This window comes from Mastigoproctus giganteus, chromosome 8 (genome assembly GCF_048544385.1).
Source record: "Mastigoproctus giganteus isolate SK-2022 chromosome 8, ASM4854438v1, whole genome shotgun sequence".
Classification (NCBI taxonomy): domain Eukaryota; kingdom Metazoa; phylum Arthropoda; class Arachnida; order Uropygi; family Thelyphonidae; genus Mastigoproctus; species Mastigoproctus giganteus.
Genome location: NC_143582.1, coordinates 5,690,484 through 5,718,144, shown reverse-complemented (window position 1 = coordinate 5,718,144; position 27,661 = coordinate 5,690,484). Strand labels below are relative to the sequence as shown.

Sequence of the window (27,661 nt, the reverse complement as noted above, 5' to 3'; positions counted from 1 at the left end):
GTTTAAATTCAAGGCAGAATTCAACGCAAACATTAATAACAACATGCACTTTGCTTTTTTGCACATCTTATATATATCTTATGCACTTGTATTTGCCAGAAAAACCCATTAACAGTAGAAATTTGCACTTCTTTTTGGGGACTTGATGATTTCAACAAATCCAGAATTAAACTAACAAAAGAATAGATGATTGTACGATAGTTTAGCCAGTCCGTGACTGCCTTGTTCCAGATTACCCTCTTTTGATTAAGCAGCATTAGTCCAATTGATGAAACCATTTCCCCATGGAAAAAGACACTCACAGACTGCTAAAATTCTTATTTTTATGTATGTACACGCGTTTGTATTATGATTTCTTACACAAGTTTTTCCATCCATGTTCTAGATCTAAATGAAACATGGGAGGTCATCATAGTCGCAGCTGTGCCCCGAAACGGCATAAGTCTAGGTAGGTTGTAGTCCATTAGGAAAAACAAAACAACTCAATTATTTTCTAGAGGTAGATCGATGAGTTACCATGGAGATAAAATATACAGTATGTTCACAGAATCCCTGGTCAGTCATCAAACCTAGATATTCCTTCGTATTCTATGGACATCGCTGAAACCAAGTCCATTGCATGCTGGAATTGGTTTGCTTTGGTCCGATCCAAAATATTTGATATGAAGATGAACACAACAGGATGCTCTACGAAAAATGTTCCATCGTATTGGGTCCAATGGCTAAACCAGAATCTATGAGTCTATGAGGAAATGTAACCGGCAAATTTTAGATCTCATGATTGAACAATTAATCTACGATCGAGGACTGAAGTATGATAACCAGTATATACGGTCCAGAATGAGATCCAATCTATTAACTCTTTTGGATAGTTTTCTTTGGATGAAGATGATAGAGACTGTAGATCTAGAGACGGCTTAGCTTGGCCTTTGATTGACTGACCACCACTTGTGAACACATTGTGAACTTATCTTGGAAGCAACTTATATCAATGGTTCTGAATGGTAACTATTGAAAACCAATAAATATTTGTTAAATCGCGAAATATAAGGGAATTTTAAGACACAAGTCAGATAAACGAAAGTTGTGAAAGAAGGCATAGCATAAAATCAATGATGGTATGAACCCTTCTACTTATGTATGCCAAATAAATATCTGAATTTACAATACGAAATTATGTACAGATTGCAATCAGATGATCCGTGATACGTTCCCACCGTTACAAAGAAAAATGGCCAAAGATTTACCTTATATAGATAAATCTTTGGTCGTTTTGTTCTTTATAATGGTAAAGTCATAAAGAACAGAATTACCACGAAACATCTGATTACGAGTCATTCGTAATTTGCAATTGGAAATAAACAGATATTTAGTTCGCATGTCGGTTAAAGTTTGTTCTCTTTCTGCAGACTAAAGAGGCCTTGAAGACCTCTTTCGTATCGAGAAAGTGATCAATCAAAAGGGATCAGAATTCTTGCCCGGGGAACGTAGTATTCGGTGGAGCATTTCCCAATTCTACCAGAAAGGTCCTAACACTATTTACAACTTTGAAGCATGCATTTCTGCAGCATCAGTCAAATTATGAGAAACCCAGAGAGATGTGGTTTGCTCATCCCTAGATGTCCTTCAACATATGAAAACCTTAGAATAAAAACAAGTAGTAAGCAGTTAGAGAGTTACTTTTGGACACCCAGAAACACTGGTGTTTAAATAACTTTCGTTGGCTTCGTTCATTAGACCATGTGTTTAGAAATACATTATGCAAATTGTAGAATATTTTATTGATGAAATCTATCCTATCCTTCTTTTCCACAACATCGTATTCAACTGACTTCAACTTCATTTCCAATTCCCCATCATGCGCTCTTTAAAAATAACACTTGAACTAAAAAGTTTAACATCCCAATAATGATTTTAAAAAAATAAACGCTAAAATCAAAATATTTGGACATTGAATAGAATCCCCCTTGCGACTTCGGCAACCCAAAAATAAAAATGAAATTACTCTATAGAACGTATTTCTTTAAAAATGAATGGACTCGAGGAAGATTTTCTTGATCAATGACCATGTCCTACATTTTTTGATACCATATGCGGTTTTTAAGAGTCCATGGTCTTCTCGGTAAATTATCTTCAGGAAGATTTTATAAGTAATTATTGCTGCTGTAGTGAATCCGGGTGCTTAAGGGAGATGAATTAATGATACCTTAGGGCAGAACATATAAAAAGGTCTGATTAGGATTTAAGTATAATAAGAATTGAAACTCCTTTAATTTTTGAGATATCAAATGATTATTTATACATTTTAATTACCTTAAGTTGTTTTTGGTACAAATATTAATTTATTTTTTAAAGAATTATTTCTATAATTTGATTTCTTATGTGTTCATTTTTTGATTTGAAAGTATGTTGATTTAAATTTTACTCTACCATATATTTTGACTTTTATGATGTGTTTTTATGGTTTGACTGTCTCTTTTTATATTAGAGCAATTGGGGGTTGATGATGTCTTTTACAATTTTAAAGGAAACGGAATTGTTTATTACTGTTTCACACGAAACACCAAAGTGGCCTAGAGTGGTAAAGCTTTTCCTTCTAATCTTTTTATCCCTTTCTCAATATTTAAATCTTTTATAATCACCTCTAAAGAGCACAACGCTATACATAATTGAAAACAATTTGGATCCCAAAATAATTTTTCTCTAACTTGAAAGAAACTCACCTCACAATCAGATTTGATGAAATTATCGTTGCCCAACATACTGACAAATAACTCAAAGTATATCTGTACCTGATGGAAACTCATACATTATTCAAATTAACAATTATAATATGCAAATTCAAGTGCTGCTTCATTTCAGTTCGAAATAGTTGTTTAATTTAGAAGTAATAGGTCTTCGGATTCTGTTATAAGCAGGATCTCGCATGAAATGAAAATGTAGCTAGGCTTTAAGTGTTTTCAGATTCCAAAGAGGTCCTCTTTAGGAAATTCTATGAAAGCTTTGCTAACTGCATCTTGCAACACATTCAAGTAATATTTTCGTTCCTAGATTGGCAATATTTTCTTTAGTAATAAAACATTTACAATTATTAGTTTCATTTGTATACTCCGTTAAAATGTAGACCTAAAACTTGAATTCTAACTTTCTATCCATAATTATTTAGGATATAAACAATTGGCCACCTAACAGTTGTTGCACAAGTGAAAATTTAAACAGCATGCTCTTAGAAATTCAGAGCTTTTTCAGCGAAATGTTAAAAAGAACGTAAATTTTCCACTCATACTTTCTTTATGGCAGCAAGTCCCTTAGTATCAATTCAATATCTTCAGGTCCTAATGAGTAGTACAGTTGGTAGAATCGCCATCCTCTCCACAGCTGAAAGACCCGAGTTCGAGTCCCGTCGATAACATGGGGAATTTTTAAAGGCCGTTTTCAAAACGTGGCCGAGTTAGTCGGTCTCAGGCGAGGCCAGCATGTTTTTTCTCTTTAAATATTTTTGGCAGAAAACAACAAGGAAATTTTATATCTAGAGTCGGTTTAAATTTGTACTTCTGAAAAATGAATGACTTCAAAACTTGTAGGCATTTTCCACTGCTCCTGATGCTGTGGAGTACAATAATTGTTTAGAGGATCTATTTCTGCAGTTATTGATACTTCTGTGAATATTTGAAAACAAGATGGATACTGGACCTATTATGAATTATTCTGTATACATCAGCCTTAATTGGAAAAGAGAAAATGAGAATTTCTTCACCTCTTTCATATCCTGGAGTATTTTTCAGAAAAGTAGAAGAAAGGAATGTTTAGATTCTACTTATGATACAACACAAGGTGGAAATCAAATATCTATTGTTGTTGTAGGGTTTTAGACGCATCAGCAACTAAAGACATATTCCTCCTTGTATATAGCCTGTGTTCTGAGGTCGATTTTCTGTTTGATGGACGAAAAACTTGATTTTCTGGGAGAAAAACCATGCTACAGCCTCGTCTGAGACCAACTAACTCAACCACATTGTGAAAAACGCCCTATAAAAATTCCTGCCATCATCGATGGTACTCGAACTCAGGTGTTTTCCTGCGGTTTTGAGGAGGATGAAGATCCTACCAACTGTGCTATCCACAAGGGTTATCAGTATCTGATATACTTCCTCAAAATATCACAACATTCTATTTTCGGAAGATGAAGACAAATTTCTCTGTCACAGCTGCTACAAAAAAAAGAAGAAAATATAAACATGAAGTGGCCAATGACTATATCTTTAAATAAATTGCTTTTATAAACCCAAAACCTTTAATATAATCATTGCGATTTGAGGATAATTATCCTAAAAAAATAAATATAAATAAGCATTTAATGTATCATAATTAAGATTTCGATAATTGGACTTTAATTACACCTGAAACACTGAATCTTAAGTATTTTAAGTAATTGTAGATTTAAAAAACGTACCAGTTCCTTAAAGGAAATAATATTGAAAAATAAATTAACCAGAAATTTTCCTTTATCAGCACACGGAATAAAACAAAGTGATTCTGGTTTTGATGTATTCTATCTTAATTTTTGTCCATCAGTCCATTTAAGCAGCTATAAATTATTATTGAAAACTGTTGACTTGGAGAGTAGCAATTTCGTGTTTCACTAGGCGGGGCCACTTTAACCACGCTCCTTGGGTTAATTCGTAGTTCCACCACCAGGGTATCATTTAGAAAGTTCGCTTGCATGACCGTTATGATTCCAAACACAATAACAGCTAGCGATCGCGTGATAAAATCTTTGGTTTATGCAGAAGAAAGGATTGCAACCATTGATCGACATCTCTTAACGTCTGGGGAAAATAACCTTTATCGGAAAACACAACAGATGGGACAAGGGAATTTATGGAGGCTCTAAAACTACAAAGGACAGTTATTATTGAGTACCACAATTCTGGCAATTCAGTTACATCATATATCATGGTGTATAATACATTGAGTGTAGTATTTTGGGTTACAAAGAGGTCCCCAATGTAACGACAAAATAAATTGATACTTTTGGAGGGGAACAACTGGATGATATTTTTTATAAAATTGCTGACAGAGTACTTAGACCCCATGATGCTTTTCACCTAAATTAGGAACCATTTTTAAGTACACTGCTCGACAAAATGAAGAGAACGGGTAGAAAACCTGGTGTGACTCGTGCAGCTTGCGATGAAACGGGAAAAAATTTGGTGTGGTGGTGTATTATAGAATAATATGAAATGAGGAGGCAGCCAGAAACTTCGGACAGGTATAAGGAACATTTATAGGGGTTGAGTAAGACAATATAAGTCTGATGATCGTGCTGGCCGCGACAGTTGTTGGATATCTTCAGTTCCAAGATATTCCTCCACCACTTGAGTGCAGTGGGGTTGTCGTGCATGAAAAGAAAACCTGGACAAACCGCAACCCTAAAAAGTCGCGCATGGGGTTCGAGGATCTGTTCTTAGTACCTCTGCGCAGTACATTACCCCTATAAAAACATGAAGAGTGAGACGGTCATTATTCTTCTCCACACGAGAACACCACCTCCACGGTACCGCATCCCTCGTTATTTCCAGGTGAAATAACGTCTAGAAACTGTTTGTAGGCTGAACCGGGACTGATCAGAGAACAGAACTGTACCCGCTTCATCATAAGCTACACAAGTAACACCACGTTTTCTACGTGTTCTCTTAATTTTGTCGTGCAGTGTGACTTACACTGAAGGATGCTTGTAGAGCAATCGATTCTGTGTTCAATGAACAACCCAATTAACAGGTCGACGTGGTGTGAAATTTTCATACGCAGTAGGGTGGAGAGAGGGAGAGAAATCCTTCCACTCATTGCCTTATTCAGAGCGAGGAAATCATTAATGACGTCAAATGAGTTGTGCATCTGAAATTGTGCCCTTTGTGACCTTTTCGTGTAGGTGGATTCAATTTGGTAGCACAGATTCCCGCTGGTAGACGGAGTTGAAAGTAATTAGAGAGAACTGATTGTACTGATGACCTCGGACAATGACCTTACACGACGAATCCTGTTATTCATCTCTAATTTTTGGTTTGAATTTTTGCATTCTGAAATGGAGAACCCCAACTGTACATGCGATATGAATCTTTTAATCGTATTTTCTAAACTTTTCTCAAGATTTTGTATATTTTTGTGAAATAATTTTGGTAAATTTTTGAAAGTTTTGTGAATCATCTTAGATTTTTGTAAGCCTTTTTGAAAGACAGTTGCATAATATTTTTTTAAAAAAATTTTAAATAATAAATTTTGTTAAATTTTTATGATCAAATTTTGGTAAAAATGTATTTTAGGAAATTTATATTTTGAAAGATTTGATAAATTTTAAGTTGTCTGAATAATATATCTTGTTTTGGTTCAAGTTTTGTACAAATTTTTTGAAATATTTTAAAATAATGAAAACTTTTTGCCATTTTTTTAAAAAAAGATAGCAGAATGAAGTTTTTAAGCAATTTTTTGTAATATTTGTGCAAAACAAATGATATAATTTTTAGTATAATTTTGCAGCCTGATCTTTTTTCAAGCTGATCAAGAATATAACGTTTTGGTCCTCCCTTAGTATTTCTTTTAACTTTTATTTTACATTTTTTGATTCAATTTTTGAAACCCTTTTCACATCTTCACGTGAGTTCAGTATTAAAAATTGCCATTTTGTTTATTTATTTTTTTCTTAACACCAGCAGGTGTTATTTGGAAGACTGGAATTCCAAGAAGAGTTTCTCTAAGAGCATCGTGAGCTGGATAATTCATTTTGCTTCATTTGCATACACAGCTGCTTGAGATACTGATATAAGCGTCAATGTATGGAAATAGCAGAGGAGGCCAACTCGCTTTTCAACCCACCATCAACTGGAATCATTGAAAAGCCACATCGCTGTGAAACCTTATCCTTCGATAAATTAATATAAAAAATCTAATATCCGAGGTTCCGCATAAGCAGAAAAACAAACGCTCCAAAGTTCTATTAAATGGTGGAGTGAAGGCAGATGTAAAATATTCAAGACACCAACCCCCCAACGATCAATACGAATTACAAAGATACTCTAATATATCCGTGGTAACCTTGGCAACCAGCTTCGTCTCCCAGCTAGGATGTAAATATGTGCGAACGAGTGTGTGTGGCAAGAAAAGGTCTAATGACGTCAGTGACCTGATAGGTGCTGGGCCTGAAAGAAAGTGGTCTCCTGTGTGGCAAGCTAAGGCGAAAATTAGCAACAGTGCAGGGGTTGCAGATTTTGTGAAGAGATTATGAGAAACAAGTTTTCTTTGAGCTTTTGTGGTGCGCGGGATTTTTATGACACAATTGAAAGAGTCCTTGTAAGTCTTTGGAAAAAAGAAAGTAAAAGAACACGGGAAAGAGAGAGAGAGAGAGAGAGAGAGAGAGAGAGAAGAAGAAGAGAAGAAGAAAAGGAATGAAAAAATTAGTCATTTTTGGAATGCATAGAAGAAGGCTGTACTTTGGTGAAGGTACTTTATATCTGATGGTAAAAAAGTTGGGTTGAATTATCCTTTCAGGACGAGTTATACTAATAAATAGATGAGATAATCGTCATTTACAAATGGAGATGGTGGGACAAATATTTAGAAAAGTTTGGATGGGTATTTACTGCTAACGACTGGATTATTTTCCAGCAGGTAAGTGTTCTGTGTATCTTCCGATCTCTTCGGATGTTTGCGCCTTAATTCTTCCCAGAAGAATGTGGTTCCCTCGAGTGTCATTTGAACGCAGGTCAGATAATGACCTTTTTTTGAGTGCAGTTGGTGGAAGCCGCATTAAGTTCTTGGGTGCAACCCAACATTAGAAGGAAAAGTCATTAAGTGTCTCCAGATAACACTCTGCTCGAAGAAAAACATTGAAGTCCTACTGGATGTTCTTCAGTTGACGTGTGAAGAAAGTGCTTAAAAGTGCAACTGTTGGAATTGCTGCCAATACCTGCTTCTGTTACAAAAACGTGACTCATTCCTTTTGCGGTGGAATGTTTTGTTCGCTGTCATGGCAACCCTCGAGGGACCATCTAGAAGATTAATGAACTGTACAAAAATGGCTAATTGTGAATGTCGAAACCGGCATAAAAAACCTCCATCACGCATAATAATAGGAAGATAGAAAAGGACAGAATATTTGGAGTTAATTAATTTCCCAATACATGTCCAATTTCCTCCATTCTATTGTCTATAGGACGATGGGAGCTATTTTTATTTGATTTTAAGAAAATGTTTCTCAAAGTGCTCAATAGATGGCGCTCATTCTCTGATTCGTGACTTCATCAGTCTACCATTTGAATCTAATGCTGAAGAGGGTTAAATAGTGCGAAAATACATCGATGTAATTTTTATATTAATGTTCGCGATTTATATTTCGATTTATAACTTTAAAGATTATTAAGAAAAGACGAATATCATTTCGTAAATAATTCCACTCATATTCTTTCAATTTAATAAAACCTGCGCGCTCTGTAGGTTAAAGGGGTTAACCACTAGTTCTGCCCTTAATGAAACGTTATAATAATTTGTTAGTATACTTAAGTGATTCATCCAGCAATTGATTCTTAATAATAATATAATTCCAATCGTAATAGTAAGGAGAATTGCCACTAGGTGGCGACACGAACACAGCGCGAGAGACACAACATCGATCGACACGTAACTCAAGAAAAGAAATGTTTTGCTTTCATCAGTGTCAACAATCTTCTTTGAATCGGGTCACATCACATTGGCACTCTCTCTCTCAGCACATTTCTCCCCTCTTCTGTCCTTTTCTGTATTCACCTTCGCTCTCTCTCCATTTGCTTTACTCTTCTCTCTTTTGCTCTTTCTTTCTTCATCCATTCTCTTTCTCTCTCTATCTATCTTTCAATTTTATTATTCTCTCTTCTATCTTTTTCACTCTTTTTTGTTTTTCTCTTTTATTTTTCCCTTTCTTTGTTTCTCTCTCTCTCTGCACTTTTTCCTTTTTTTTCTTTCTTTATTTACTTTCGTTCTATCTCACAGTTTTTCCTTCTCTATATTTTGCTCTTTCTTTCTTCATTTTCTTGCACTCTTTTCATTTTTTTTCATGTTTCTTCTATCTCTTTCTCCCTTCATTTCGTTTCACCTTTCTTTCTCTATGAGAATTTCAATTTCTCATTCTTTTTTTTTCTCTGAGTCTCAATTTTTCAATCTTTCTTTCTCTCAGAGTCAATTTTTCATTCTTTCTTCCTTTCGTTATCTCAACCCCTTCTTCAAACTTCCTATCTTTCTTTTTTCTTTCGTTCTTTCTCGCTCTGTTTATTTTTTCTCTTTTATTCTCTCTCTCTCTCTCTCTCTCTCTCTCTCTCTCTCTCAGTCTCGGAGCTTCTCCATTTTTCTGTCATTTCTTTCCCGCCCGTTTCTATGTACTTGCGTGCGTGTGTCTGTTTGTGTGTGCCATTAGTGGAAGGTAACAAAGGATGAGTAAGCGCATCCCACGTGTGTGGTACGTGGTAGTGGAAAAACCATTTTTCTTTGCTTTCAGAAAAATGACAGTCATCCTTTGAAAACGTTTCCTTCGCAAAGTACACTTCATACGTGAACTGCAGAAGTTTAGGTCACATTCCTCGTCTGTTTGCTTGTTCCAAAACAGCTTATCGAAGTGCATTGCACTCAAGGCGTGTCGGATACTCCTCAGACTGACTTTGCTCCTTAATGGTTCCAACAAAACCTTGCACAATCCTTCGGTCTCGTAAACTTCTTGTTGTATTCGTCAATAAATCGATCTTATTTTGAACTCTTCCATATCTTCTAGAATCTTCATATAATTCATTCTGGCTTTCTCTTTCTCTTCTTTCAATCTTCTTTCCAGACATCTCTGTCTTAGTTTTTTCATTTTCTTTCGCAATTTTCCCTTTCATTTTTCGGGATGATCCGTTTCCTAAAAGTGACAAAGTAATCTTGCTTCAGCCTGAATCCAGCCCATGTCAGCACGCTCCCTGATTATAATTTCATGCATTAACAAGGTACGTGGGCAACTTCTCATAGGGAAATGGAATACTTCCATGAATAAAGAATACTTTTTATTAACAGGGTAAAATTATCTTTTATATTGATGAATTTTATTCAGGGCCTTCATGCTGAATAAAAAATCGTACTTTATTAACAGGATTAAATCACCCTTTTTATTTATTATTTTTATTCAGGATCCTGTCATTCTAAATAAAATTTTTCCTTTTAATAACAACGTTTAGTCGATCTCTATATTTAAAGATTTATTCAGGATCATTCTTTATTAACAGGGTAAAATCACCCTTTTTATTAGATTTATTCAGGGTTCTGTCATTCTGAATAACAAATTTCCTTTTAATAGCAGTTAGTCCATCTCTATATTTAAAGATTTATGCAGAATCATTCTTTATTAACAGGATTAAACCACCCTTTTTATTTATTAGATTTATTCAGGGTTCTGTCATTCTGAATAACGAATTTCCTTTTAATAGCAATTAGTCGATCTCTATATTTAAAGATTTATGCAGGATCATTCTTTATTAACAGGATTAAACCACCCTTTTTATTTATTAGATTTATTCAGGGTTCTGTCATTCTGAATAACGAATTTCCTTTTAATAGCAATTAGTCGATCTCTATATTTAAAGATTTATGCAGGATCATTCTTTATTAACAGGATTAAACCACCCTTTTTATTTATTAGATTTATTCAGGGTCTGTCATTCTGAATAACAAATTTCCTTTTAATAGCAATTAGTCCATCTCTGTATTTAAAGATTTATGCAGGATCATTCTTTATTAACAGGATTAAACCACCCTTTTTATTTATTAGATTTATTCAGGGTACTTTCATTTGAATAAAAAATTTCATTTTAATAACAACGTTCAGTCGATCTCTATAGTTAAAGATCTATGCAGAATTATTCTTTATTAACAGAGCTAAATCACCTTTTATATTTAAGTTTTATTCAAGGTTAAATCAATCTGAAAGGGAACCCCTCCCCCTTGATTAGCAGGGATAAATCATCTGTCTGTGAATTTTTCGATGTTAAATTGTACTTAATAAAATATCGTCTGAATAAAAAGGTGATTAAACAGGGTTAAATGACTTTTTACATCAAGGGTAATAAATTGTCTTTACATCATTTAATATTTTATTAAAAACCACCTTCTTTATTCAGAATTAAATCATCCTGAATAAACATAATCATTCACCGGGTTAAACGAACTTTTATATTTATGGATTTTATTGAAGATTAAATCATTCAGAATATAAACGTACCCTTTTTTAACAGGATTAAGTCCCTATAAATAAATATTACGCTTCATTAAAGGGTTTTAAATTTGAATAAAAAATTTCCCTTTATTCGAAAGGTGAAATCAGCTTTTATATCTAAGAATTTATCAGGATTGTTTTAAATAAAAATTAACATGATTAAACTATTTTTTATATTTAAGAGTTTAATTTTGATATTATATTCAAAATTAAATTGGTCTGAATAGGAATCCTCCTATTAACAGTAATAAATCGTTTTTTTTTTATTTTGCATGGATTTTTTATTTAACGATTTTATTCAGGATGAAGTTATTCTGAATAAAACGTCATCCTTTATTAAAAGGGTTAACTCGCCTTTTCTTTCAATGGTTTAATTTAAGGTTAAATCAGTTGATTAAACATAATCACCCATTATTAAGAGGATTAGCCCAAATTTATAGTCAACGACTCTATTGAGGAATAAATCATTCAGAATGAAAATTTACCCTTTATTAACAGGGTTAAGTCACCTATTTATTTAAGAAATTTATTTGGAATAATTAATCCTGAATACAAAAATCATTCTGAATAATAAAAAAGTGATTTAATATGGTTAAATCATCTTTTATTTGAGAGGATTTCATTCAGAGTTAAATCAACCTGAATAAACAATCCTTTGTATTAACAGGGTCAAACCAGCTTTTATATTTAAGGATTTTATTTAGGATGAAATCGCCTCCTATATTTAAGAATTTTATTCAGAGTTAAGTTATTCTAAATAAAATGTGATCCTTTATTAAAAGGGTTAAATCGTCTTTTATTTGAATAGTTTCATTTAGTGTTAAATTACGCTGAATAAACATAATCAACCGTTATTCAGGGTTAAGTTATTCCGAATAAAAAATCATCTGTACAAAAAAATAATTCAACATGATTAATTACCCTTTATTTGTAGGGCTTTATTGAGAGTTCAATTCACCCTGAATAATCATAATCACTCTTTATTAACAGGGTTAAATCAGCCATTATATTTAAGGGTTTCAATAAAGATTAAATAACTTTCTTTATTTAAGGATTCAAAGATAAATCCTTCTGTACAAAAATTCCCTTTTTTAACAGGGTGAAAATAATTTTTAATATTTACGAGTTTCAAGCATGAATAAATCACGCAGGATAAAAACAGACCCTTTTATTAGCAAGATTAAAGCATCTTTTTTATCCAAGGAATTTAACAGGATTAAATAAGCCATATTTCAGGAATTTATTCAAGATTAATAATATATTGTATTCAGGATAAATTATCCTGAATACAAGATCATCCTTTATTAACACCGTTGGTAGTTTTTTAAGGATTTTATTGTAAAAACAGTTTTTTCAAGATCGTCACCATCTTTCTTAATTCTCTCACACCCTTTTTCCCCACATTCTTTTCTTCATGGTCCCATTCCTCTCTTCATTCATTACTTGCCTATCAATTTCACTTCTCATTCTCTCTAATATTGATCTAACCGCCTAACGTTGTTTGACCTTTCCGCTACAGGCTTTGGGCGGAGGTGTTCCACGTCAGCTCTACCAGCGGAGCTGTCAGATGGCAGCAGGTGTCGGAGGACTTGGTGCCCGTAAACATCACATGCATCCAGGATTCTCCCGATTGTGTCTTCCATATCACCGCCTACAATTCCCAGGTGGAGAAAATCTTGGATGTTCGATTAGTACAGCCAGGTGAGTTCAATGACTGTAATACATGACACGCGTCTGTGTGCAGCGACCAATTACACGGCTCGGTAATTAAGTGTAAGCTATTTTAACACTCTTCCCTTTAATAACAATCAGTAAATTATGCAAATTCTGCTCCTACAAGAGTGGGTCAAATTCTTTACAAAATGCTGCGCTGTTCAAAAAGAATCAATTGAACATTCGTGCTGATGTCTGATCATCAAAATTTGAAATGGGATTAATTTAAAAGTGCCTCGTAATTTAAAATTTAAAAATGACCCTTTGAAATACCATATTGTACCAAGTCCAAATTGTCAAATAAAGATTTATTTTGAATATAGAAGGAAAAATAGAAAAAAAAATTAGCAATTTTCCCAAATATAGTAATTCAAACAAGAACAGGTAAGAAGTGATAACTAAACAATTGTTTTCTGCCCAAGAAGAACAAAGAGATTGTTGCTATAGCAACAGTCTTCATCTCTATAGCAACAATCTCTATAGAAGTTGGTTAACAGGTAGTTGCTACAACAAAATTCGACACGAGAGAGAGAGAGAGAGAGAGAGAGAGAGAGAGATATGAAAAATTGGAGAGAGAGAGAGAGAGAGAGAGAGAGAGAGAGACTGTAAGAGGTAGAAATAGGAAAATTACAAAAGAAGACAGAGATTGTGAGAGATAGAATAAGAAAGAGGAAAAAGGGTAAGAAAGAGAGAGAGAGAGAGAAGGAGAAAGACAGATAGAAACAGAACAATTGTAAGAAAGATAAACATAGAGAAAGAGAGGGATATAGAGGCAGAAACAGAGGGAGATAGAGAGAGAGAGAAAGACAGACATAAATAGCACGATTGTAAGAGAGAGATATAATAGAGAAAGAAAGAGAGAGAAAGCTTGTAAGAGCGAGGAACAAAGGTGATGACTACGTTTCAACATTTCCTGTAATAATTATAATTATAATAACAACGCTTTGTTTGGTATAATCCGAGAATTAATGCCTTTAAAATTTTAAGGATTAGCAAATCCTTATCAAATTACTATTACCATATTATAACATACGTATTATAACCATACTGTTACCATATCATAATTGCTGGGTTGTATTAGTCCAGTGGTTATGATACCGGACTACCAATATGATGGAGCCAGGTTCGAATCTCGCTGCGAACAAAGAAACATTGCGAGGGAAAATATCGCGAAAGTCGCCTCATCAGACCTATTTCCAAGGTGCAAGTGATAGACTTGGACCTTGGAAATAGATCCGATGAAGCTGAAGCAGAGAAGTGCGTCGCCTGGTGTCGCTCTAATAACTGCCACCCACTACAGGATCAAACAGCAAAACCATGTAGCCCAATTGGAAGTGCTTCCTACGCACCTACTTTATGACCACGGACAATGCATGAAGTGGAGCAGGGTAACGAATGACTCATCATGGGAGCATACTGAATTGACCAAAAGAGAGACAGATATCACAATGTAGAGGATGAAACTCAAAACCAAGCGGTTGGAACGTCTGCCGACTGTCCGTATCACCGAACAGCGCATAGAAAACGAGAGATGAAAACACTGATAGCTCTTAAAATCTTGGAAAAAATCAAGCAGAATGTGAGCCACCAACTACGAAGAACAAAGAATAGGGACAAAACTAAACCGGAATTATAAGGAGGAACAGCAACTGCAAGAAGTACAACCCAAAGAAGCCGAAGTGGAAACAGACGAAATCGCGAGATCCAGAATAGAAGAAGAGTGAAAGAAGAACTTAGCGAGGGAATAAATCTCACGAAGTACCACACCATACCGAAGCAGAGAACGAAGAGTCCAGTGGCAAGACAGAAACAACCTCAGTCGTCGAATAAAACCGGATTACTTCGTCAACAACGCAATAACACTAGATAGTTACCATCTGCACAGCCATTTCCTCACCTCTTCCATCATGCAGTATGATTGATGACTTTTGAGGTTATGATGAACATCATGGCGAGATCCAATATTCCTTACATTTAGAGGGTACAGCTCTAAAACGGTGTTCGCAGGCGGGCAGTTAGTAAGTACACGGGATCGAACCTACTGATAACTCTCTAGGAGGCTTCCGGATCAGCTAGTGTATAATCTTGCTACCTCTACTCTGCCAGATAGTGACTGGAGGAAGTCCGAGTAGTGTGTATGCGGGGGGCATTGTCGAGGCTACGTTATGTCAAGGATCTCGGTATATTCTTACCATGTGTACGCCATGGCCAAAAATTTCATTACTTCGTACAGCATGTCCCCCCACTTTTTCTTACTATTGAATACACCATGAATTTTCAAACTAATAGAGTAAGCTTATATGCGAAAAGATCTAAACCTCCCAAACATTTCCTAGTTCATTTCATAAATATACATTTCCAATTGCAGATCTGTGAAACCCGATGTAATTTTTCTGACAGAATCTCAGTTATCGGTTGATTCTACTACTGCTCATCTCAGATGCCCAAAATATTCATTGTATGATTCCTTTCACTTCAAAGGTGGCACTTGTGCATATGTCCGTTCTGATATTCCCTGTCAGAGACTTGGCCATTTGGAATCTCCTCTCTTCGATCTTCTCTGGGTTAAAATCTCTCTACCTCATTGTGTCAAATTCATCTGTTGTCTCTACCGTTCTCCTAACTCCACTAATCACTTGGAGCTCTTTGACTTCCTCTCTTTGCAACTTGACTTTCTCCAGTCCAACTTTCCTAACAGTGAAGTAATTTTCCTTGGTGATTTTAATGTTCACAACTCCAGCTGGCTTCCGTTTTCTAGTCACACAGATCGAGCTGGTCGAGATGCTGAGGCTTGTACAATTACTAATGACCTTGCACAGATTGTTCATTTACCTACAAGAATACCGGACAATCCTAATCATACAGCCAACACTCTTGATCTTTTTCTCACAAATAAACCTTCTAAGTACACGGTCGAAGTGAGAGGTCCTTTAGTCACTTCAGATCACAACTTGGTGATTGTCTTTTCTCCAATGAAGCCTTTATCTCATGGCTATTCCCAACCTCATGTTGTTTGGCCTTAGAAGAATGCAAAATGGGATGACCTGCGAGACTTCTTTTCTTCTTTTCCTTGGTCGGATTACTGTTTCAAAACTTCTGATGTCAACGTTTCCTCAGATCGTGTCAGTGAAATTATTCTTGCAGGAATGGAATCCTTTATCCCACACTCCACTTTAAAATCTCATCCTTTATCTAAACCTTGGTTTTCCAATAAATGTGCTAAGGCTGTTCAAGAGAAGAATGTTGCATATCGTAATTGGCTTGTTTCTAATTCTCCAGTTTCATTTTCTGCATACACCAAAGCTTGCAACAATTGTAAAGCAGTTATTAATCAGTCCAAACTAGAGTTTGAACAGGCTAAGAGTAGAAAACTTGCTTCTTGCCCTAATGGTAGCCGAGCATTCTGGTCTCTTGCCAAAACTATTGGCCGCAACTTTTGCCCATCTCTGCTCCCATCTCTGTCAAAACCAGATAGTTCTGTTTTCATTTCAGCCAAGGATAAAGCTGACCTGCTAGCATCCCATTTTTCTTCCAACTCATGTATTAATGATCTTCGTAAAACACCTCCCACCATTCCCAACACGCTCCATTGAATGCCTCCTGTGGTCTTCCCTCAAAAGGATGTCAGACGAATTTTGACGAATCTTGATGCTAAGAAATCTCTAGGTCCTGATGGTATTTCTCCATTTATTCTCAAACCCTGTACTCCTGAACTTACTCCTGTTCTTTGCCGCCTTTTTTTACTTTCTTATTCCAAAGGTGTTTTTCCTTCTGCTTGAAAATTTGCTCATGTCCACCCAGTTCCTAAAAAGGGTAACAAATTCCTCTCATTCAGTTATCGTCCCATTGCAATTACTTCTACTCTTTCTAAAGTAATGGAGAAATCAATTAACCGCCAACTCTTAAACTACCTAGAAACCTTCCGTCTAATCAACGATCGCCAGTATGGATTCCGTCAGTGTCGATCAACTGGAGATATTCTGGCTTATGTCACCCATTTATGGACAAATTCAACGGAAAAGTTTGGTGAAACACAAGCAGTTGCTCTTGACATCTCAAAGGCCTTCGATCGTGTTTGGCATAAAGGTCTTCTAAACAAGCTTCCATCTTATGGTTTGCAACTGTTTTTAATAATTGGTTATCCAGTTTTCTCTCTGATCGCTCACTGAGGGTGATGGCAGATGGCTCTCTGTCTTCTAACTTCTCCACTAATGCTGGTGCCCCCCAAGGTTTAGTTCTTTCCCCCACTATTTTCCTCTTATATATCAATGACCTTCTTCCATTGACTGGAAATCCTATCCATAGTTTTGCCGATGTTAACACATTGCATTCCACTTTCCATTTTGAGAAACCTTGTCCTGTTCAATCAGCTTCAACTTCTCGAAAATCTGCTATCAATTCCTTAAATGCCGATCTCCAGGTAATTCTCCAGTGGGGCAAAGACAACTTAGTTGATTTCAACCCTTCTAAAACTCAGTCTTGTCTTATATCTCGCAAAAAGGATTCTTCTGCTCCTATGCTTAGCTTTAGTGACACTCCGATTTCTAGGCAAAATGATATATCTCTTTTGGGGATTACCCTGACTTCTAATCTCTCTTGGCACAAGCACATTACAAATATTGCTTCCTCTGCATCTAAAAACTTGGTTTTCTCTTTTGCTCTTGGCGTTCTTCCAAACAGCTGTTCATCTTTACAAGTCGCAAATCCGCCCTACCATGGAATATTGTTCCCACATGTGGGGTGGTGCCCCCAAAACCTCTCTCAGGCTTCTTGATTCCATTCAGAAGAGGGCAGTTAGGTTAATTAATGATTCATCTCTAACAGAGTCTCTCCACTCGCTGTCTCATAGACTCACTGTTTCTGCTGCATGCCTCTTCTACAGACTCTTCCATGGGCACTGTTCTTCTGAATTGGCTTCTATAATTCCCCCTCTCTCTTTCAAAACGGTCCGAACACATGCCACCACCGCCAACATCCATTTACTGTCCAACTTCAAACTCACAGAACCAACTTTTTCATCTTCCTCGTTTATTCATTCAACTGCCGTTTTCTGGAACAACCTTCCTTCATACGTATTTCCTGAAAATTACAGTCTACAGAAGTTCAAGTCCAATGTCAACAAATATCTTCTTTCGTCTTCTCAACCTCCAACCCAAGCACGGTACTAAGTACTATAGGTTCTAATACCTCTCGTGTTTGGGGTTTTGAAAAAATTTGTGTGCGACTTGGATAAACAGGAAGGATTCAGGAAGAGTGCCCAGAGGAAAACAGACAAACGGATATTTGATGAAAATCAGAAAGCCTGCTGCAGCAAAATTGGACAAGAGTAGAAGGAGGATTTGGAGTATCCTAGGGAGCAGCGAAGTTATTTTTTAATCTCTATCCGAATAAGCACTTGAGTTTTTAAAAGTTAGTGAAACTTTTAATAATTTTTAGAAATTCAAGTTGTATAATAGTGGTGCCTCTTCGTGTAGCACAGTGGTATCGTCATCGTCCTCCCCACACCGAGTGGAAAAGGCCCGGGTTGGAATCCCGTCGATGACGCGAGGAATGTTAATGGGCTTTTTCACTCCATGGCTGAATTAGTCGGTCTCAGGTTTAGATAGCAAGTTTTTTCCCCAGAAAACTAGGATTTTTCGTCCAGCAAATCGACCATAGAACACACGTAATTAACAGACATAAGACAGAGCACAGCAGATGAATTTAATTATTCGGGTGGCCTAAATATAATAGTTTTGGTTTTTTTTATATATAACAGTGATTAATTAAAGAGAAAAAAAATTCATGGAAAATCACAACGTCATTTCCTAATTATTGCAGCGAAGTTAGCCATAACGGCCATGTCTCCCGGATAGACCTAGAATGGAAATAAATCAAGGACATGTCAAGATGACGAAATGGGGGATTCGGGAGGAAGAAGTACAACAGTCTATCGGGAAATTTCACGACTGGCGAACCCCATCCACAAGGAAATCTTTAACATCCACAACTGCTTGTACAAGAAGATCAGCTGCACACACACAGGAACATAGTTGAGAATATCACGCAGATGATAAAGCAGCCGGACACAATTCCAGCTCTGAGGAATTGTGAGGGCATGAAGCTCTGGAGTGAGCCATTTAGATTTAGTGCAGTTTATGCAGTTGTCAGTTACTACTGGTAAGAATTTATGGGTGATTGCTGCGTGCTGTATGTTGTTCCATTTCTCCTGCCATCTGAAGAATCACTGCATTCTTATTCTACTGAGGTCGTGTTTAATAGTATGTTTAGATCTATTTGGATGTTGTGAGCATTGTCCTGTATGTTCCTCTTACATAGAAACTTTATCTAATGATAAGCAACTTCCATATCGCGGTGAACCTTTCCGGTAAGGACCTAGAGTGCAAATGTAGAGGTTGTTCTGCAGGTCCTGGTCACACCAGATAAAGTTTCCGTGTTAGAGGAACGTATAGGACAATGCTCACAACATCCAAATAGACCTCAACATACTATTAAACAAGATCTGACTAGAATAAGAATGCCGTTATGTGAAGTATGTCAAAGAATGACTTTTTCTTTTACATACTTGACACGTTGGAGGAAGAGAGTCTGTAATCAAAGATTACTCTAAGGTATTTGTGCTGGCCACGCTTTTAATGGATTGGCCATTGCATCTAATAGTGAGCCAGGAGAAATTGAGCGACCTTGCCGGGTCCAATTTCCTCTTGACGAGCATTAATACTAACAGAATCTTTCTGGAATGATCGTGAGGAGCTAATAATATTAATAATATCATTAGCAGAAAACATGGTCTTTAGACCGCCAATTTGTTCAACAAAAACAAGATCTCACGATGGATGGGCCACTTACGATTGCGTTCAAATTTTGGTAATCTATTTTTTAGTGTAAAAAAGTGCCAAATGCTTCAGAGCCTTTGCTATTATTTGTTATATTACGGCGTATAATTTAGAGTTATACAGACAGTGCTCAAGGAGATGTAAACGGTGGTCGACCCAGTTAATCCACACCGACTTCCAATATTCGGTTGTTTGCTTCAAAAAATGTACGTTATTTCAATGCGATGATATTTAGTCTGCATGCTTGGGTTTGGCCACTTTTTCAAGATTTTGTTTTCTGACAGATGAATGCTCCTTTTAATTCTTTGTTTAACCAGGGATTGAATTTTTTAATGGTTGCAAACTTTAGATGTATGATCATTGGCGATCTTTTAACCGCTGTCGTCCCTACCAGTTTGGACGAAACGTGGCTAGGGACCAAGCATTATCACCAGTTTAGGAGTAAATTTCTTTGTTAATCCATCTATGATGATTTCATTTTGATAACAGAAGGTTGAAGTTAATCTTTTCTAGCGACAGGTGGGTGGATTGCTTACTGTACAAGAGATCAGTTTACAGACACAACATGCCCAGCCTTATTTGCTTTGGTGCTTAACTCACACTTCTGCTGATTTCTTTTGCATTGCTTCCAGCTGAAGCATTTTTATTCTTCCAATTTCTAAGCTATTTCATATTTAGAAATCTCAGAAAAATTACTCTGTCCAAAAGATGCATAATGAAAACAATTACGAACTCTCTTTTTTTTAAATTAATTTTATTCTTCATTCCTGTACATCTCCTTTTCTAGCTCACAAAAGGAGTTTATCCTGTCGTCAGTAATCTTTTATTGTCGAAGATCTCAAAACACATCTCCATTCACACACCCCAAAATCGATAAGTGGCCACGGGAGTTTTAAAGAACTAAGATGGACAGTGTAGAGAAGATTCCGAATAAAACTTGAACCTATTATGTATCTGGCACACACGATAACTTCTATGTCAGACGCAGGAGATTGATTGTAAAAGCCATGAGTCGAAAGAGAATACGTTTTCATATCAAGTTTAAAGGTTTCTCCATATTTTTTTAAATAAGGAAGTAAAGTAGAACATTATTGCTGGGATCTAATAGGAAATTGATGGAATTTGAAATGTTACAAAACATATTCTGTGTGAAGAATATCTTCTGTGACATTTCAAATATTGAATATTGCACAATATTGAGTTTTCACGAAAAACTTGATCAAAATTACATCCTTAAATTAAAATCACAAATTAAAGTTTTGTGTCTAAGCTCCACCAAACTGTGCCTTTAAAAAAAAACGATTAAATATAAATTAACTCATACTTTATTCCATAAATTATAAACTCATTTGTTGAAAAATGTTATTTTTCATTTTTTCATTAAGAAAGGCGAGTCTCACTCCAATGGTTCCATCGACCTTTTTTTTTTTGTATCTCTTCGATACATTCATAGTAATTAGGTGCCCTTTTAAATATGCTAGTAGTTTTATGCAAATTTTCCGGTACACAGGAATTAATTACCTGCTCTTTTAGCAAGATATTAAAATGATTTTTATAGCAATTGATAACAGAATGCACCTCCACGAAAATCACAAGCTAATAATCGATTTTCTTAATAAAAAGGAGCAGCGGAATATATTTTTTTAATATCAGAGAAAAAAATAACTGCTTCAGTTACCCTGATCTCTTCATTTTGATTTTTAAACCAAGGTGGCCTTGTGATTTCTACAATATCCATAATATATACCTACCTCCCAAAATTAAGTGGTTTTGAGTTTCTCCAGTTTACACATCTATTTTGGCTCAAATATTGGAAAACGTGTAGCATCCCATAACTTTTCACATGAATGTATTCAAATGATAAAGATTTTTGGAGCTCCATTTACAGAATCCCCAAAGAACTTTTAAAAATTTCTTAAATAAATTTTACATCTTTAAAGAAAAACTTTTAACAGTCATTTGTTAACAATCCTTAAAGAAAACAGTCCTCTTTAAAATCGTCTTTAACAATCCTTAAAGAAAACAGTTTTCTTTAAAATCGTCTTTAACAATAATCTTTAAAATCGTCTTTAACAATCCTCTTTAAAATGATCTCTGAAGGAAAAAATCCCTTAACAGTTCTTAAATAAAAATCTTTTAAGAGTCCTTAAATAAAAATCTTTTAACAATCCTTAACAAATATATTTATATAGCAATCCTTAAAAAATCTCTTAGCGGTGTTTATATAAAAATCTTTAAAATAATCTTTACAGAAAAAATCTTTACAATAATATTTAAATAAAAATATTCTTTTAACAATCCTTAACGAAAAAATCATTCTACAATACTTAATTAAAAATGTTTTAACAGTCCTTAAAGAAAAATATTTTTAAATAAACTTAAAATAAATAATATTTTGCAATCCTTGAAGATTAAATCTTTAAAATAATCTTTAAACAAAAATCTTTTACCAACCCTTAAAAAGCACTTTAAACAATCCTCAACAAAAACACTTTAAAGGATTCCTTACAAAAACTTTAAAAAATTTTAAAGATTAAAGAAAAAATCTGTAACAATTATTAAAAATTAAAGAAAAAATCTTTAAAATAAACTTTAAAGAAATTATATTTTAGACTCCTTGAAGATTAAATCTTTAAAACAATCTTTAGACAAAACATCGTTTAACAATCCTTAACGAAAAAATTCTAACGGTCCTTAAAGAAAATATCTTCAAAATAAGCTTTAAAGAAATAATCTTTTACAATACTTGAAAAAAAATCTTTAAAATAAACTTAAAGTAAATAATATTTTGGAATCCTTGAAGATTAAATCTTTAAAATAATCTTTAAAGAAAAATCTTTTAACAACCCTTAAAAAGCACTTTAAACAATCCTCAACAAAAACACTTTAAAGGATTCTTTAAAAAAACTTTTAAAAATTTTAAAGATTAAAGAAAAAATCTCTAACAATTATTAAAAATTAAAGAAAAAATCTTTAAAATAAACTTTAACGAAATTATATTTTAGACTCCTTGAAGATTAAATCTTTAAAACAATCTTTAGAGATAAAATCGTTTAACAATCCTTAACGAAAAAATTCTAACAGTCCTTAAAGAAAAAATCTTTAAAATAAGTTTTAAAGAAATAATCTTTTACAATCCTTGAAGAAAAAATCTTTAAAATAAGTTTTAAAGAAATAATCTTTTACAATCCTTGAAGAAAAAATCTTTAAAGAAAATCTTTTAACAATCCTTAACAAAAAAACTAAATACAGAACAAAACAAAACGAAAACACTGAACACTAAAATACTTATAAACAATTCCTTATAAAATCTTTCAAAAAAATATTCCTTATAGAAAAAATCTTTAAAATAGTCCTTATAGCAAAAAACTTTAAACAATCCTTATAGAAAAAAACTTTAAAATAATCATTATAGAAAAAATTTTCAAAATAATCCCCGAAGGAAAAAATTTTCAACAACTCAAAGAAAAATCTTTACATAATTTTTAAACAAGAAATCGTTTTGTTTTTAAATATTACATTTTCATTATAATGTTTTAAATCATTTAATTAATACTAAAATACTTTGAATAATATTCTTGCATATGTTTTTTTTTCAGGCACCAGACTAGGCCAGGCATCAGAATGTTTTGTATATTGGAAGGATCCAGTGACAGGAGATACGTGGGGGCTGAATTTTACATCGCCAGTGGATGCCAAACAGTTCCGGGAATGTTGTGTAAGATCATCCTAAATGTATTTATTTAAAATAGCAATTTAAATTTTTTCTCTTTAAATCCAAGGCTAGTGAGAAAAAAACTAGTTCCTCATGAGAATTACCAATTGCGTTTCAAATGTTCAATTACATTTTCAGTTTAAAAATTAATAAGGCTATTTAGAATATAAACTCTTTTAAATAATCCAAATTTCCAAGATGTGGAGTATATTCTGCTTTCAGTTTTCCCCTAATGAGTTTTAAATTTTACGTGGCTCTTTGGAACTTTGTGAACGATGCACAAATTCGGATTTTACTCCTAAGATGATTGTTACTCAGCTTTGCTCTGGAGTATTCCGGTACTATGTTTATTTTCCTAGTTTCTCAATTATCTCTCTCGGTCCCAAAGTACACAGAGCCAGGCTATATCAAATACATTTCTCAGCAGATATAATTACCAAGTTCTGTTGGTAGGCAATTTAATCTGAGATTTATCCAGTGATGCACTCTGGACAGTAATGGTAATATACCCTTAGGACACACGCTAGAACATACCACGCGAGTTTAATATGGTTACGTTGTAGCTTCATTACTTCCTGAGTCTTAGAGGATAAACTTTTCAAATGATGGTCATCAGACACATAAGTTAAAAGGATTTCCTCCATTCAGTTTAAAACTAAACATTCACTGCATCTCGTGTCGAAATTTAGTTTAGAACATTACCAAACAGCGCGTGAAGTTGGTTGAAATTGTCGCTGATGCTTTGCTTCTAAGATGTGGTGTAGCATTCTTCTTCAAGATGGCGCTGCTGGTCAGACCATCCCTCTAAATCAATGGAAGAAAAATTCGGTTTGAGAAATAAAAATTATTTGTTATTAATTAAAAGTTTTATGTTTCAATAATTGTTTATAATATATGCAAATATTTTAAACTGATAAAGCTTCATGAATATTGAAAAAAGTTTTGGGTATCTCTCAAGAAAGATGGTTCCATTTTTGGTATAAACAACAAACTGGGTTATTTTTGTAGTGGGGATTAGTGGTCTCCTGGCAGGAAAAAAACTGTTTTTGAGAAAAGAAAAATATAAGAACTATAAGAGCGCGAAAAATAGACACAGTCATCATAAATAAGTTGCTTTTAGGATGCTGCAAATCTAGTTAAGAAGAAAGAAGTATTTAAACTATGGGACAAAGTCAACAACCTAATTCCTGTGTTTTCTGTATTTAGTCTCCAGACTTCAAGTTCTCGAGAAAGGCCTCTTCCTCCTATTCTCTCAAACTGGAGCCCCCAAAGGTAAGTTAGTGCCAACTATTACATTGCACATGAATTGAATTTTGCTTTGCTAAATTTACAGTTATCCATGTATGCTATATCCCATAGGTATTGCTTCAAATAAATTTAAAATTTTAATTTTTCGTATCAGTTTTAATATTTTATAGTTTTCTACTTTCAAAAATTTATACCGCATTCGATATTACTTTTTGTGTTAGTTTTCTATATTAGCTATCCTTTTTAATTTTATTTAACATGACTCTTAATACTTTTTATACTAAACAGTATTAAGATTCATGCTAAATAAAGGTTCTAATTCATAAATTAGAACTAAAACAAAATATGAAACTTCTCCAATTAAAGAAGTAACACCAGTATTGTAATCCAAAGATGTTGGTAATTCGTAGAATGAGGAGCTAGTTTGGTTTAAAAGGATCAGAAACTGTAATTTTAATCCTTATTACAAAGGACTGATGGCTCAATCTATTGGATTCATTGGGTGTTTTTAAATCGATTGACCACTGCCAAGAAAATCCAGAAAAATCACAGATTTGCCCATGATTCTATTCGATTGAGTTCTAACCAATGACTTGTATCAATTTTATTAAATGAAATGAGTTGGATTTCTTCTCAATGGTCCTTTAAAACCAATTAACTAGAATCAGCTAATGACAAGTTAGCTTTTTTTTTAATTACTGACAGTAGGATATTTCAATCCCCGTTAAAACGATTTTAATTCTTCTTTAAAATCACATCAACTTATAGTTTCAACTCAAATCTTCTTCATTTTTTGCAAATAAAACTGATAATTTTATATTTTAATCATAAATTATTTTTTTCTGTTTCTCTTTAAGTTTTTTAAATTAATTATTGTAGAAATTTATTTTTGTTAATATGACTGTACTGTTATTCGATTTCTACAGTTTTGTTTATCTTTGCGCTTTTTAAAATTCTGACTTGTTAAAGGTAACAAATTTTAATTTGGTTTTTTTGAGTTCTGATTTGATAAATTAGCAAACTTCAATTTTGGTTTTCAAATTTAGTTTTACTTTATTTTATTCTAATTTTGAGTTGGATATTTTATTTTAATTTCAGCCTTTTCAATTTTATTTTCATTTTGGTTTGTCATTGACTTTATTTGATTTTCATTTTGGTTTGTCATTGACTTTATTTGATTTTCATTTTGTTTAATTTCAGTTTTGGTTTCATTTGTTAATTTGAATAGACTTGTTTCTAATTTTCTGAATCGATTTTATTTTAATTTTGCTTTTTGAATTTTAATTTCATGTTGCGATTATTTTATCCTTTATGTTTTTATTATTTTATTCCTTGATTATTTTCATTATTTTAGTTTAATTTAAATGTTTCATTTTACGTTGGGATTCAAGTTTTATTGTAATCTTTTTTATACCAAGTTAAAAAAACTATTGATTTTTTAAACCAAGTATTAGATTTTTATAAACTGGGTGAGTTTCATTTGACCGAACATATTTTTTCCTGTTTCTAAACTTACAGCAACAACAGAAGCTCAAAGGAAAGCGAAAGCCACAATCAACCCCCAGCTCTCCTTCAAGGGGTCGAGAACCCCGATGTACATGCATGGCTGTGGAAAACCTCCATCGGGGTCGCAATGGTCGTGTTCGGTATACAGGCTCCGCTACGCTCCCTCGGACACAGGAACAACTAGAAGAGGAAGAGAAAACTTTCTACGAAAGGGGTCGTCTCTCGGCCCACCCCTCAAGTACATCAGTCTACGATAATGTTGGCTCCTCCCTCCGACGTGGGACTCCTCTCCCAGGAACCGTGAAACAAACGAGAAGTGATATTAACCTCACCACTGCCGGTCACGATCCAAGCATTGGATTGTCACGGATGGAGCAGGCTCGAGCCCGCTTTGCTCAATCGAAAAAGGAGGAGACCAAAAGCATCGATTGTGGAATGATGGCCAGCGGACGACGGGAGTCAAATACCAAACTTCAGGAGATTCAACAGCAGACGAGAACCAAAAGTAAAAGTTCGGACAACGTCTTTGAGAGGGCACGTCAGGGAAGTGTACGAACACCGAAAAGTCCGGGCAATGCAGACAGCAGTGGGGATGCCATTAGCCTCGACAGCAACACCCTAAAAAGGATGTTGCATCCACTTCCAGCTACTGCTACCGTTCATAGTGCATCTGACGCCAAACTCCACCAGAAAGAAATCAAAAAACCAGAAAGAGAGACGAATAAAGAAAGAAGTAGTTCTTCCGTTCGTGCTAGAGGTGCTCGTAGTTCGAATGCCAGCGGAAGAGGAAGGCCAAAGTCCGAAGTGAGTCGCAAACGCAGCCTAGAGCGCAAGATGAGTCTGGAGATTCCTGACACAGATCACTCTCCTCCGTCAGACAATCTTCTTTACGACAACTTGTGCTACGCCACCACCCCCAGCTCGAGCAACGACAACAGCGATGCTCCCAATCTAAGTTCCGATGAGGGGACGGGAAGTCATGGGATAATTCGCACTCCCAGTTCGCCCACAAGCAAGCTACTGATGGAGTACGAAATGCACCTGAGGAATGCGCTAGCTAGAGGTCTGGATGCTGAGAGCTACAGTCTACACACGTTCGAAGCTTTGTTGACACAAAGTATGGAAAACGTTGGTAAGTGATTCCTTTTTGTTTGTTTCATTTTATATTTCTTTTCGTTAGGATTTCTAAATAAAATATAGAAAATTTGCAAAAATAATAATATCGCTTTCAGTTGACGTTTTGGCACCTTTCTCAAACCTTCTTCAGATGAAAACGCATACTAAAATAAATGAAGGAACATACTTCTCCAGCTGAATGGATTAAAACATCTTAACGGTGTTACACTGCCTAGGAGGTTACAGAAGAGTATCGGAACC

At 34.6% G+C, this 27,661-nt stretch overlaps 1 protein-coding gene across 5 annotated transcripts in view; it reads left to right on the top strand.

Annotated features, from left to right (window-relative positions):
- Window positions 1-27,661, top strand: part of LOC150081221 (protein still life, isoform SIF type 1-like) — a 496,225-nt gene that overhangs the window by 140,607 nt on the left and 327,957 nt on the right. For 4 of the 5 annotated variants that reach the window (XM_090379423.1, XM_090379422.1, XM_090379425.1 and 1 more), the window contains 4 exons: window positions 12,786-12,967; window positions 23,415-23,533; window positions 24,737-24,802; window positions 26,297-27,416. In XM_090379423.1, the coding sequence (XP_090235549.1) occupies window positions 12,786-12,967; window positions 23,415-23,533; window positions 24,737-24,802; window positions 26,297-27,416 (1,487 nt within the window). Of the gene's footprint in view, window positions 1-385; window positions 449-12,785; window positions 12,968-23,414; window positions 23,534-24,736; window positions 24,803-26,296; window positions 27,417-27,661 lie in introns of all 5 variants that reach the window. The other variant, XM_090379426.1, reaches the window with a different exon arrangement.